This window comes from Phyllostomus discolor, chromosome 1 (genome assembly GCF_004126475.2).
Source record: "Phyllostomus discolor isolate MPI-MPIP mPhyDis1 chromosome 1, mPhyDis1.pri.v3, whole genome shotgun sequence".
NCBI lineage: Eukaryota > Metazoa > Chordata > Mammalia > Chiroptera > Phyllostomidae > Phyllostomus > Phyllostomus discolor.
Genome location: NC_040903.2, coordinates 162,339,468 through 162,354,550, shown reverse-complemented (window position 1 = coordinate 162,354,550; position 15,083 = coordinate 162,339,468). Strand labels below are relative to the sequence as shown.

The following is a 15,083-nucleotide window of genomic DNA, read 5'->3' as shown; positions in this document are numbered from 1 at the left end:
TCTCAGCTTATAAATTCTTTTCTGACAAATGCTTTATTTGTATTTGCCCTTCGTGGAACACTAGTGGGATTTGGTGTGTGCACTATGATCGATGATCCAGTCCATCCCAATGCAGTGTGTTTTGGAAGCAGCAAATTCCCACTGCCTTCATCCCTGGGAAGAGAAACAGCCCCTGCAGGTCCTAGGAGTGGGGTGGTCACTGGGAGGGTGGGTGAATGCCCAGAGTGGGCAGGGTTACCACGGTGTCCACTGACTCAGGGGCAGTAAATCTTGTGTGTGTGTGTGTGTGTGTGTGTGTGTTTAATAAATATACATAAGAAGCCCTGGCTGGTGTGGCTCAGTGGATTGAGCGCTGGCCTGTGAACCAAAGGGTTGCCAGTTTGATTCCTGGTCAGGGCACATGCCTGGGTTGTGGGCCAGGTCCCCAGCGGGGGTGTGTGAGAAGCAACCACACACTGATGTTTCTCTCACTCTCTTTCCCTCTCTCTCTCTCTCTAAAATAAATAAATAAAATCTTAAAAAAATAAAAAATATACACAAGAAAAACTGAGTGATGGAGGAAGAGGTGTTATATATTTAGTTCATTCTTTGAAAGTGAATCTGCTAAAAGTTTTTAAGCCATCAAGTAACAGTATCTCCTGGCAACATGCTAGAATATTGAAGATGAATGAAAAGAATTATGATGCAAAGGAAATCCAAGTTGGAATGTAACTGAAGTACAGATAAAGAGCAGTTTTCAGCTCCTGAGGAGGGCGGGGGAGGAACATATAAATTGTTCATCACAAGCAAAAAAAGTCAAGGTAACAGGCTTGGAGAAATGAAGTTGAAAGGATTAGATGTTGCTCCTGAATAGAAGTGCAAAGTCCAACGTGGTTTCACTAAAATGACTTCACAGCAGCCTTTCCCCGCAGATGACTTCGGTGTCTACTACGTCCTGTGAGCCTCTCTCTGTTACAGCTTTCTAGATTATCCCAGTTTGGGGGAGGATGTGTTGGGGAAGCCATGCTAAAGCAGTCAGGGGGACATGCCACATTGGGAAGGGTTCCCCCAGACCCGACCCATTGGAGGTCCCCCCAAAGCAAAGGAAGGTATTATTTAATGTCCAGCCATTAGATATTCCTGAAGAGTGACATCAGTAGGTAAAAGTGAAAGTGACCCTCCATGGAAGAGTGAGCACGTTTCAAAGTGGCAGAGTTGTAAGTGGAGGTGCTGAGGGGAGGTCGCCATCTCACGCAGACCCAGTGTTAAATAACGTGGATGGAAGACAAGTCATGAAGGGACAGAGATGCGGGGCTGCCTGGCACAGAGCAGAGTTATGAGAGAAAGCGGAGGAGAGGGGAGGCTCCGTGGGAGCCCACAGTGTCCCCTCCGCTGTGCGGGTCTGCCGGATTCGTACGAAGGCTGCCATTCTATAGCCCAGCTGTTAGGGACTTCTCACTTCTTTAAAAATATCCGACTTCCGGCAAGATGGAGGAATAGGTGGATGCACCGTAACTCCTCGCACAACCAAGATTAGAAAACCAATAATTTACAAAAATAATTTACTATCAGAATAACACCCAGATCCGGCAGAGGATTTATCTGAATGGAAGTCGGGCAGCCAAGAAGTTGAAGTAGACGCGTTCATCCGGACTGGTAGGAAAAGACGAGCCTGGCAGGCGCGGGGCTGGCTCGGTCGGCGGCGCGCGGAGGTCGGGGGAAGGTTTGGCGCGAAATCGGCGCAAAAGCCATCTGGCGCACAAGAAGGCAGCGGTGATCCCTGAGTACGCAAGCTGCGGCTGGCAGACCCAGAGGGGCAGCGATTGTGGACCAGGGCAGAGCTCGCGGCCCAGAAGCCCAGACAAGGGTCTGAGCCCAGAGGAACGGAACTACCGCCATTGTTTTCTCCTGCCCCGCCCCGCCCCACATATAACGTCACAATCTAGCGACTGGGGTGCCCAGCCCCGGTGAGCACCTAAGGCTCCGCCCCCCACCGTAACTAGAGCAACCAGACCGGAAAAAAAAAGGAGAGACAAGGGGGAAAAAAACCATGTTTTCAACAGAGCAGATCAGTCCCCCAGGACTCATCCTTTTGAGCGACCAAGAAATAGCCAATCTATCAGATGCGCAGTTCAAAACACTGGTGATCAGAAAGCTCACGGAACTGGTTGATTTTGGTCTAAATTTAGATGAAAGAATGCAGATTACCATAAAACAGATGCAGGAAGACATGCGGAGGAGAGCCAATAGTGAAAGGAAGGAATATGAGTCTCAAAACAATACAGTGGACCAGAAGGAAGATAGAATCAACCAAGCAGGAAAGCATGATGAAATAAGAATTCAAAAAATTGAGGAAAAGATTAAGAGCATCCAAGACACTTTTAAACGTTCCAATATCCGAATTATAGGGGTACCACAATTGGAAGGGGAAAAGCAACAGATTGAGCACGTATTTGAACAAATAATAAAGGAGAACTTCCCCAAGCTGGCAAAGGGAACAGTCTTCCAAGAAATCCAAGAAGCTCAGAGAGCCCCAAAGAAGTTGGATCCAAGAAGAAACACACCAAGGCACATCATAATTACATTAGCCAAGGTAAAAACGAAGGAGAGAATCCTAGAAGCAGCAAGAGGTAAGGGGACAGTCACCTACAAAGGAGTTCCCATCAGACTGTCAGCTGATTTCTCCAAAGAGACCTTACAGGCAAGAAGCGGCTGGAAAGAAATATTCCAAGTCATGAAAGACAAGGACCTACATCCCAGATTGCTCTATCCAGCAAAGCTCTCATTTAGAATGGAAGGGCAGATAAAGTGCTTCTCAGATAAGGTCAAGTTAAAGGAGTTCATCATCACCAAGCCCTTATTTTATGAAATGCTAAAGGGACTTATCTAAGAAAAGAAGATAAAGAAAAGACATGTATAGTAAAAGGACAGCAAACTCACAAATATTAACAACCACACCTAAAGCAAAACCAAAAGAAACTAAGTAAACAATTAGAACAGGAACAGAACCACAGAAATGGAGGGCACATGGAGGGTTAGCAGCAGGGGGGTGGGAGGAGGAGAGAGGGGGAAAAGGTATAGAGAATAAGTAGCATAGAATGTAGGTTGAAAATAGATAGGGGGAGGGCAAGAATAGTACGGGAAATGTAGAAACTAAAGAACTCATAAGTATGACACATGGACATGAACTAAAGGGGGAAATGTGGGTGGGCGGGGGGGTATAGGGTGGAGGGGAGAGAAGGGGGGAAATGGGACAAATATAATAGCATAATCAATAAAATATATTAAAAAAAAATCCTAGGTCAGTCACTTCTTTAAAAATAGCTCCGGTTACAGCTCATTAACAATGTAATCTGTCATAGGCCTGCATCGTTGAGTCTAATGCTCACAACAAACCCACATGGCAAGTAGCCTTATAGGTGAGAAACCAGCATGTGAGTCCCGGATCTTGTAACTAGGAAGTGGCAGAGCGAGGATTTAAACTAAGCCCTATTGATTACAGAGTCTATGCTCTTACTCTTTCCCCCTCTCTATGCATATGTGTGTTTTATATGTATATGCACCCATATATAATACACACATATAGATGTGCTTTTAGTACATATATATGATATGCTCTCAATGTCACAGATATGTATGTGTACACACACACACTCTTAATATATGATGTAGAAATCCAAATAACCCTTTTGCAAAAAATATTTTATTATTTATGCTATTAAAGTTATCCCAATTTCCCCCTCTGTCCCCCTCCACCCAGCCTCCCCATGCTCCCTCAGGCAATCCCCCACCATTGTTCCTGTTGATGGGTGGGTTATGGGTATATGTTCTTTGGCTGCTCCCTTCACCTTCTGATGAGTCCCCACCTCCCCCTTAAATCCAAATAACTCTTGACAGATGGTAGGTAGGTAGGTAGGTAGGTAGGTGAATATTCCTTCTTTCTACATACCACTGCACACCCCTTAATACATTGCCATGGGCAAGGTGACTAAACAATTTAACCATAATAACCATAAATCCTGTCCTCTATAGCACAGGATTTAAAAATCATTGTACCTACTCCATAGAATTGTTGAAAGAGCTAAATGGAAAAGTACATGCTAGGTATTAACACACTGCCAGGCTCACTTCATGACAGCTATTTCTATTATTAACTACAATCTATTATTATTACTAATAATAATAATTAAATTACTTGTCCTGTGAAAAAGGAAATACTTTGGTATTTAGAGGGAAAGTTTGCATTTTTAGCCAAGCGATTCTAGGATTCTGAAAAGCTGATATTTTCTTGGTTTGGTTTTAGGGAGAAACTTAATCTCAGCTCGTTTGGCTGCAAGCACTGTCCAAAGAGTTCTGGACTAAGTAATGCAATTTTAGACTCCAGGTTTTAGTACTTCTGTCCTCGTTAGGGAACTAGTCTCGTCTGGCAGAAACCTCATTAGGAACTCTTCTTTGTGTCATGAGGTTGAGAGAGACTTGCTGTCATACCTGTACATACTCTGTTCCCTCAAAATGCTTTCCTTTGTTTCCCCGTGGCACCACAGTTCAGAGTGCACAGATCACTATGACACCGTGCCAGTTAGCAAGGCTGACGAGGACCAGCCCCACCTCCAGGGCGTGACCGGCCTGCGGAACTTGGGCAACACGTGCTACATGAACGCCATCCTACAGTGTCTCTGCAGCATCTCGCCGCTGGTGGAATACTTTCTCTCCGGAAAGTACATTACTGCTCTTCAAAAGTAAGACTGTTGTGTTCCCTATAGTCCAGCCCTTTCCCGCTGCTCCCCCAAGGTGAGGTTAGGGAAGGAACCTTCTGGAATCCCTATTAAGGGCTAAACATGTCAGTAGAGGCTGCAGCACCCCAGATACCATTTCAGGGATGAATAAATTGGGAAGGTCAGCCAAGAAGTGAATGAAGCTCTGGCTGTGGTCTGATGGCCACATGTGTGAGTGTTTAGGTGCCTTCTTTCATTAAATCAGCCAGAAACATCTGCCTTCTTTCTTCCAAGGGACTGCAGTAAGGTTGCCACTGCCTTCGCCTACGTCATGACTGACATGTGGCTTGGAGACGCAGACTGTGTCTCACCAGAAATATTTCTGTCAGCTCTTGGCAACCTCTACCCAGCATTTATGAAAAAGACACAACAAGATGCTCAGGAATTCTTGATTTATGTCCTGAATGAACTTCATGAATCTCTGAAAAAGGTAAGTAGAATGAATGGCCTTGAAATAGGAGAGACATTCAGCTCTATCAGCAATTTTATTTTCCATTTCTTCATGTGTTCAGTCAATATTGCTTACTGTGTGCCAAGCACAGGTGCTGTGGGAACATTCAAGTTAGCGTTTGAATAGGTCTGTCTTTACCAAACCCAGCTGCTCATCAGAATCACCGAGGGAGATTTTAAAGATACATTCTAAGGCCCTCACTCGAGTGTTATGGAGTTCGAACGTCTGCAGCTATCTTCTGGAAAGCTTGCTTGGCACAATACTTCCAGTGATCAGAAGGTATGGGAACCACTGATCTAGTTCCCTTGGTAAATTGCATCTGCATGGACTGTTTTTTAAAAGTGAAAATTGCAGCCTTGGCCAGGGTGGCTCAGTTAGTTGGAGCATCGTCCCATAAACCAAAAGGTTGCAGGTTCAATTCCTGCTCGAGGCACATGCCTAGGCTATGGGTTTGATCCCTAGTCAGGGTGTGTACAAGTGGCAACCATCGAGGTAACGGATCAAAGTTTCTTTCTCACAGGGATGTTTCTCTCTCTCTCTCCCCCTCTCTTCTTCTTCCCTTCCCCTCTCTAAATTGGTGAGCACGTCCTTGGGTGAAGATAAAAAAAGTGAAAATTGTATTAAAAATATATATCTCTCTCATGAGATATAACATACTAGAACTCTAAATATAATGTTAACTAAATGATTGTTCTTAGTAACTTAAAATAAATGTTCTTGGTAACTACAAGCCCAAGAAACTATTAAGTTCAGTATCAGATTACAGGACACATCTGTATACTGCAAAGTTCCGTCTTCATACCAAACGTGCCCAACCCGAGTTCCTCATTCAATCAGGACATACATTTAATAAAGCATCAAATCACCAGGTTACTAGGGTTTTTGCCTTTATATACTAGACCACTGCTGTCAGCCTTGGCCGGAGACCCACACTCTCCAAAGACACGTCCCTGACTTCCGGCAGTGTCCTTGTGATGTTAGCTTACCTCATTGCTGACATCCAGGAAATACTCAGCATAAGAGATCACACACCAGCCATTAATCATTCTCAACTGCAGTCCTCAGTTTCATGTTTTATTTTTACTTCTAACAGGATATTCGTGGCAACACTTTTTTAGCCAGAGGTGAGGTGGTGGTCAAGTGAAATCACATGGGTCCTCTCTGTCAGCTCATCTGAAATAAATAACATCCCTGTTCCCGAGGCCAAAGTTGGAATTGCAGTCATTAAACTACTGTCAGGGGAGGAGGCCTAAGCAGCAGGGTGTGATGAAGGAGGAGGGAAGATGGAGCAGGGTGCGCAGCTCCAACGTAGAGCTGACTGGGAGCTGATGTGTCTTCCAAATGCATCAAGTCACTGAAAAGTCAGGGTGTGCTCCTGGCCATGCTGTTCCTGACTGCGAGCTATAAGAGGTTCAAGTCAGGCAGGAGGCTCGTTACATCAGGCTGCCTTAAGGATTTAAGATTTGCTCTTTTAAAAAGTGTTTTTCTCTGAATAGACACTTCTCCAGAGAAGACATACAGATGGCCAACAGACAGGTGAAAAGATGCTTGAAGTCACTAATTACCATAGAGATGCAAATAAAACCACAATGAGATATCACCTCACACCTGTCAGAATGGCTGTCATCAATAAATCAACAAACCACAAGTCCTGGCAAGGATGTGGGGAAAGGGGAACTCTAGTGCACTTTTGGTGGGAATGCATATTGGTGCAGCCACTGTGGAAAATTTTTTCCTCAAAAAATTAAAAATGGAACTGCCTTATGACCCAGCAATTCCACTTCCAGGTATATATCCAAAGAAACCTGAAACATTAATTCAAAAGAATATATGCACCCCTAAGTTCATTGCAGCATTATTTATAATAGATAAGTCATGAAGGCAACCCAAGGGCCCATCATAGATGAGTGGATAAAAAATTGTGGTACATTTACACAATGGAATATTACTCAGCCATAAAAAGGAATGAAGTCTTACCTTTGTGACAGCATAGAAGGCCCTAGAGGGTATTACGCTAAATGAACTAAGCAAATCAGAGAAAAACAAACACCATATGATTTCACTTATATGTGGAATCTAAGAAACAATATAAATGAATAAACAAAATAGAAACAGACTCATAGGTACAGGGAATAGGCTGATGGTTGCCAGAGGGGAGACGGGTCAGGGGACTGGATGAAAAAGGTGAAGGGATTAAGAAGTACAGATTGGTAGTTACAGAACAGTCATGGGGATGTAAAGTACAGCATAGGGAACATAGTCAATGATATTGTAGTAACTACACACAGTGCCAGGTGGGTACTGAAGATACCGGGGGAGCACTTTGTAAAGTATGCCGTTGTCTAACCACTATGCTGTACACCTGAAACTAATACAAAATGATGTTAAATGCAAACTGTTAATTTATTTTTAAAAATTTTTAAGTAAAAATAAAAAGCATTTTCTATTAAAAGAAGTGGCTAGGAGACATCACCTGAAGGGACCAGCAGGGAGGTCAAATTCCTTGACTTTACCTCTAGATCAGCTTGCATGACCAAAGCTGGTTTAACAGTTTCCCTGGTGACTCTTCCAGGAAAAACTGCCCCCAGGACCCTGTGTCACATCATCCGAGGCTGTCAGCTTATGGAGTCACGGTCGTGTGTTTCACCAGGTTAGGGAATCATCATCCCTCAGCTTCGCTGAAGGAGGGACGTAACTGAATTATCCAAAGTCACACATAACATATGTAACATATGCTCCTACGAAGATCTTACTGTGTTTATCGTCTGAATCCACAACATGGTTTCTGGCAGCAGTGCATTGTTCTGATAGAAAAAATCAAGTCCTTCTGGGAAATAATTTGTTGATAACCAGTAGCTGATTTGGGGCCAATTTGTTCCTCAACTTAGTGCCACCGAATACGATCCTGTGAGAAAAGGTCTGTTCCAAGATGCTGCCGGAAGGCGATCACCAGTGAGTCCTCCATCGTCACCCGGCTCTTTGAAGGGCAGCTCAGCTACAGCATCATGTGTTTAAAGTGTGAGAACTGCACCTACAAGAACGAAGCCTTCACGGTCCTCTCCCTCCCCATCCCATCGGAGTACAAGTGCTCTCTTCAGGTAGGGACTCCTGCCCCGGGATGCCTTCTTGTCTGGCTTTATCCTGGCCCTGGACTTTCCTAGAGCTGTTTCCTGTATTTTCTAGTATGGAAGGGGCTGCTTTATAACTTTTTAGAACATTGGATGCCGTGATGATGTTATGGAAAAGTGACACACAGCCGAGAGTTACTGTGAATTCAGTTGTACTCAAGGAAACAAACAGCCTGATTGTGAAATGGAGACGATAAATAGGGTTTATTTGATCCATTGTCATGGCTAGGTGGAATACAGGGAATTTGTACTTTCTTGCAAAAATGTTATGGTCCTTCCTTACCTAAGAGGTCTGTAGGTCCATTGGGGAACTAGATATAAGATTCTGACTCTGTCTTGAGCTCTTTTTAAAAGCTTTTTAAAAAATTTATTTATTTTTAGAGAGGGGAAAGGAGGGAGAAAGAGAGGGAGAGAAAGTCCAATGTGTGGTTGCCTCTCGCGTGCCCCCTACTGGGGACCTGGCCTGCATCCCAAGCCTGTGCCCTAGACTGAAAATTGAACCAGTGACCCTTTCTTTGGTCTGCAGGCTGGCACTCAGTTCACTGAGCCACACCAGCCAGGGCTTGAGCTCTTACATTTTAGACAAAAGCTGTGAATTGTGTTGGGAAAATAGAATGGAATCTAGTGCCTCAGGTTACCTCTTAAATTTTCTTCACCGTAATATCAAAAGTCAATCTGTAGACAGAGGGGGTGGTGGCAGAAGGCAGGAAACAGGAGGCAGGAAGCAACACGTTTCTTTGTAGAATAGAACACATTTACCACAACTGGAGACTAGAATCCCACTTCTTACTCAGAACTGGACTTGTTCTCAGATCAAACTGCTAACAATGGCTGGAAACGAATTCCGAAGACTCTAAGTGAGGTGCTGGCGTGTCTACTGAAAACAGAGTCTGTGTGCCTCCTCTTCTCTAGGCTAACAGTTTACAGAGCTGGGGGTGCGTGGCTGCATGGAGGGTGTCTGCTGTCCCCTGTGGGCACAGGATCTCATTCTGTCCTGTTGTCTCGCTTTATCACGGGCCTGCCTCAGAACTCTGCAGTGTGGCTCATTGTTCAGTCCCCAGATCACTGCTGTGATGAGATGTAACACGGCTGCCTCACTTGCTAGAGGGAAACTCCCCATCCTTGCTTCATTCTGAAGCAAACCAGAAATGTTACAATGCTGATCAGGACATTATGAGTGTGGTGGACACGTGGATCCATTTTGGTAACGGAAGTGAGGAGGAAGCACCTCCTTTGCCAGGTAGATTTTACACGTGTGCAGGCTGCATCTTGGGACGCTGGTGTCTCCCAGACTGTCAAAGCCAAGCAACGCAGCAAGGACTCCCTTTACGGAGCTCTTCCGAAGTTCTGACTGTGGAGTCCAGGCTGCAGTTTGATCCACCCGTTTGGTCACTGAAAGTTTTTTATCTCAACAGGACTGTCTCCAGTGTTTTTTCCAACAAGACACTCTGACCTTGAACAATCAAATTCATTGTTCCTTTTGTGAAACGAAGCAAGAAACAGTGTTGAGGGCCAGCATTTCCAAAGCGCCAAAAATAATGATTTTTCACTTAAAAAGGTATGGATTTTGACATTTCATGGGCAGATTTTTGAACAGCTTTATCAAGATATAATTCAAATCCATGCAATTGTTCACTTACAGTGAACAATTTAGGGGTATCCAATACATGACACGAACTTTTTAAAATTTGTGATAAAACAGCCCTGGCTGGCGTAGCTCAGTGGATTGAGCTCGGGCTGCGAACCAAAGTGTCAGCAGGTTCGATTCCCAGTCAGGGTACATGCCTGGGTTGCAGGCCATGGCCCCCAGCAACCGCACATTGATGTTTCTCTCTCTCTCTCTCTCTCTCTCTCTCCCTCCCTTCCCTCTCTAAAAATAAATAAATAAAATCTAAAAAAAAATTTGTGATAAAACAGAACATAAAATTTGCCATTTTAGCCATGTTTAGTGTGTACTTTGTTGTATTAATTACATTCACAGTGCTGTACAACAGTCAGTCACCACTCTTTCCAGAATCTTTTCACCACTCCAAACAGAAACTCTGTACCCATTAAGCAAAACTTCCCCATTTCTCATCCCCCTAGTCCCAGGTACCTCTAATCTACTTTCTGTGCCTATAGATTTGCCTATTTTAGGTACTTCATGCAAGTGGACTCATACAACATCACCCTTTTTGCTGGACTACTTCACTTAGCTAATGTTTTCAGGTTTCATCCATGTGTACCAGAAGCTCACTCCTTTTTATGGCTGAATAATATTCCACTGTGTGTATATCATATTGTGTTTATTCAGCTGCTAGTAGATGTTTGGTGCTCACTGTGAGTGCTTTTAAAAAATTAAATTCCCACTGCTGTGGATTCTGATTCCATAGGTCTGAGGCAGAATCTAAGCATTACTATTTTAATCTTTATCTCCCCACACCAATTTTTATTTTTAAAACTTTCAAATCTACCAAAAAGCTGAAAACTTCTTTGATGAATACCCACATGCCCCAAAATCTTCATTAGCTGGTGACACTTTGCCACATTTTCTTTCTCCTCTCCCCCTTCCTTCCCTCCCTTCCATTTTTTCAGCTGAACCATCTGAAAAAAGATGTAAACACCATGGCATTTTTGCTTAAATACTTCGCCATGTATCACCTGAACGTAAGGATACTCTCCTACGCAATCGCACCACCATTATTACGCCCCACAAATTTGACCATAACTTTATAGCCCCTAAGATACATTCCATATGTAAATTCCCCCACCCCCAAAATGTCTTCATAACTTTTTTTCTAATCTGGGACCCAGTCAAAGGTCATACATGCATGGGGCTGTCTCTTTAAATCTAGAACAGCCTTTCCCTCTTTTTACATGTTTAACTCTTTATTTTCATATTGTGCCTTTGAGGAGCTCATTGTTTAGATTTGTCCCCATTTTGGATTTATTTAATTGTTTCCCCATGATTAGATCAGGGCTAAACTTTTTAAAAAAAATGTTAGCAAGAATCCTGTGTAGGCGACACTGTGTAGTTGTCATCACATTGCATCAGGAGGCACATCATGGAAGTTCATCCCACTGTGGGTGCTGTTACGTGCGACCCCGCAGATGAGGTAGTGGCTGTGGGGGCTCGCCATTTGAAGGTATTGTTTCCCCTCTGTGACTGCGGCCACTCTGGCCCTGTGGATACTTAACCCTAACATGTGTATTATCCATGACTACCACTGTTCTTGATGTTCAAATTGTTTGAAGTTGGCCATGAGAGCTGCTTCTAGCCCACTCCTGTTACCTCATTAGTTAGTTAGTTTAGTGTAATTACATGTACAAAAGTCATCCTCTTCAGAGGTACAGATCCATGAATTTTTTAAAAGGCATACAGACATGTAACCCTCAGAGCCAATGTATAGACTATTTCCATCACACCAAAAAGTTTGCTCTTGCTCCTTGGTAATCAATATCTTCTCCCTCATCCACCCCCTGGAAACTTCCGATCTGACTTCCATCCTTAGAGTTGTTCCTTTGCCAGAATGTCCTGTATTATATCATATGTAGCCTTTTGATTTTGGCCTCTTTCACTTAGCATAAAATTTATGAGATTAATCCATGTTACAGCATGTTGCAGGGGTTCCTTCCTCTTTATTGCTGAGCAGTATTCACTCTTATGAATATACCGCATTATTTTTCCACTCACCAGCTGATGAACATTTGAGTTGTTTCCAGTTTGAGGCAGATGTGAATACTGTTGTATAAACATTAGCACATAGATTTTTGAACTGTATGTTATTGATTATACTATTATAGTTGTCCCAATTTTTCCCCTTTGCCCTACTCCACCTAGTAACCCCCCATTCTCTCTAGCAATCCCTCCTTAGTTCATGTCCGTGGGTCACGCATATAAATTCTTTGGCTTCTCCATTACCTATACTGTTCTTAACACCTCCCTGTCTATTTTGTACCTACCAATTATGCTTCTTAATCCCTGTACCTTTACCCCATTTTCCCCCTCCCCGCTGATAACCCTCTAAATGATCTCCATATCTTTGATTCTGTTCCTGTTCTGTTTGTTTGCTTAGTTTGTTAGTTGGAGTCAATTATTGATAGTTATGAATATATTGCCATTTTAATGTTCATCTTTTTAATCTTTTTTTCTTATATAATTCCCTTTACCACTTCATATAATAATGTGTTGGTGATGGTGATCTCCTTCAGTTTTACTTGTCTGGGAAGTACTTCATCTGCCTTTCCTTTCTAAATGATAGCTTTGCTGGATAGAGGAATCTAGGTTGTAGGTCCTTGCTTTTCCTCACTTTGAATACTTCTTGCCAGTCCCTTTTAGCCTGCAAAGTTTCTTTTGAGAAATCAACTGACAGTCTTTTAAAAATATGTTTTATTGATTATGCTATTACAGTTGTTCCATTTTCTCCTCTTTATTCCCCTCTGCCCTGCAATCCCTCCTCCCACCCCACCTGCATCTCCCACCTTTAGTTCATGTCCATGGGTTGTACATGTAAGTTCTTTGGCTTCTTCATTTCCCATACTATTCTTAACCTCCCCCTGTCTATTTCATACCTACCAATTATGCTTATTCCCTGTACCTTTTCCCCATTTTCCCCCCACCCCCTCCCCACTGATAACCCTCCATGTGATCTCCATTTCTGTGATTCTGTTCCTGTTCTAGTTGTTTGCTTAGTTTGTTTTTGTTTTTCTTTTTGTTTTAGGTTAGGTTGTTAATAGTTGTGAGTCTGTTGTCATTTTAATGTTCATATCTTTAATCTTCTTTTTCTTAGATAAGTCCCTTTAACATTTTATATAATAAGGGCTTGGTGATAATGAACCCCTTTAACTTGACCTTATCTGGGAAGCACCTTGTCGACCCTTCCACTCTAAATGATAGTTTTTCTGGATAGAGTAATCTTACATGGAGGTCCTTGCCTTTCATGACTTCAAATACTTCTTTCCAGCCCCTTCTTACCTGCAAAGTTTCTTTTGAGAAATCAGCTGACTGTCTGATGGGAACTCCTTTGTAGGTAACTGTCTCCTTGTCTCTTGCTGCTTTTAAGATTCTCTCCTCTTTAATCTTGATTAATGTAATTATGATGTGCCTTGGTGTGTTCCTCCTTGGGTCCAACTTCTTTTGGACTCTCTGAGCATCCTGGACTCCCTGAAAGTCTCTTTCCTTTACTAGATTGGGGAAGTTCTCCTTGATTATTTTTTCAGATAAGTTTTCCATGTCTTGCCCTTCATCAACCCTATGATTCGATGCTGGAACATTTAAAGTTGTCCCAGAAGTTTCTAAAGCTCTCCTGATTTTTTGAATTCTTGTTTCTTCATTCTGTTCTAGTTGAAAGTTTATTTCTTCCTTCAGCTCCAAACCCTTGATTTGAGTCCTGGTTTCCTTCCCATCACTGTTGGTTCCCCATAGATTTTCCTTTATTTCACTTTTCATAGCCTTCACTTTTTCCTATATTTTGTGACCATATTCAACCATTTCTGTAAGCATCCTGATTACTAGTATTTTGAACTCTGCATCTGATAAGTTGGCTGTTTCCTCATCACTTAGTTCTATTTTTGGAGCTTTGATCTGTTCTTTGATTGGGCCATATTTTTTTGTCTTGGCACATCAACTGACAGTCTATGGAATTACTTTGTAGGTAATTATTTGCTTTTCTTTTGCTGCTTTTAAGATTCTCTCTTTATCTTTAACCTTTGGCATTTTAATTATGATGTGTCTTGGTGTGGTCCCCTTTGGGACCATAGCATATAGGTTTTTATGTGGATGTATGTTTTGATTTCTTTTCAGATGATACCTAGGCATAGAATTGCTGGGTCACACAGCAGAAAACAAGGTTTCTTGCTTTCTGACACAAAAATATCTCAGATTCACCCAGGTATTTTCCTGCCCAAGGCCTAAATCAGCTATTTTTCCAAAATGAACATAACTTATTTTTAAAGAAGCTGCAGGGTGATTTTGGTACAGGCTCAGCTTTGGGAACTGTTGATCTAAATAGCAATAAAGAATGTGACCAGAGTTTCACAAAATTTTACCTTGCTAAAGATATATTAAAACCTCAGAGCTGGAAAACAGGACACTGCCAAGACAATGTGTGTTACAACCAAGAAAAGGAAAGCTGAGCCAGCTTGGTGAGAGTGAACAGCATCAGCTGGAGTGAAGTATCCAGGAAGTTACCAGTGTGATTTCTACTCCCCTGATGCCCTGCCTGGCTTCCCGCCTTCTTTCTCTCCCACTGGGTTGACTCTACACTGTTCACACCCTGACTCAAGCTCTTGGGTCTCTCCAGTCTCAGTTTTGGCGAGGCCTGTGGATGTGGAGATTCTAAACATAGGTAGATAAGAAAAAAATTTGTGTACAGGTCTGCACCAATTCTATACTTAGAATTTGTCAAGGTATGTGGACTTCATTCGTGGGTTGTTCACAAGCTTACTTTGTATTTCACACACGTGTTTTCTCTCTAGGTTTGACATTCTGGGTAAAATGAAAAAGAAACTGAGAACAGATATTCATTACCCACTCACTAACTTGGACCTGACTCCTTACATCTGTCCAATTTTTCGGAAACACCCTAAGTATAACCTCTGTGCAGTGGTGGTGAGTAAAATGCTACAACTATTTAATATAACACAAATTTAAAGAAAACTGTAGAATTACCTGCTTAAATTCCTATTCCTTCTATCTTTCTGTGGATTCTCCTATATATTTATTTTTAAAACAAAATATAGAGACTGGAAACTCCCTGCTTTGACCTTGAA

The 15,083-nt window shown here is 42.6% G+C and overlaps 1 protein-coding gene across 1 annotated transcript in view; it reads left to right on the top strand.

The window, feature by feature from the left end:
• The first annotated feature begins 533 nt into the window (after positions 1-533).
• USP50 (ubiquitin specific peptidase 50) overlaps positions 534-15,083 on the top strand; it is a 33,847-nt gene continuing 19,297 nt past the window's right edge. The window contains exons 1-6 of the mRNA XM_028505536.2: positions 534-936; positions 4,524-4,718; positions 4,989-5,184; positions 8,094-8,303; positions 9,749-9,891; positions 14,790-14,922. Of these exons, the coding sequence (XP_028361337.1) occupies positions 884-936; positions 4,524-4,718; positions 4,989-5,184; positions 8,094-8,303; positions 9,749-9,891; positions 14,790-14,922 (930 nt within the window). The 5' untranslated portion in view covers positions 534-883. The remainder of the gene's footprint in view (positions 937-4,523; positions 4,719-4,988; positions 5,185-8,093; positions 8,304-9,748; positions 9,892-14,789; positions 14,923-15,083) is intronic.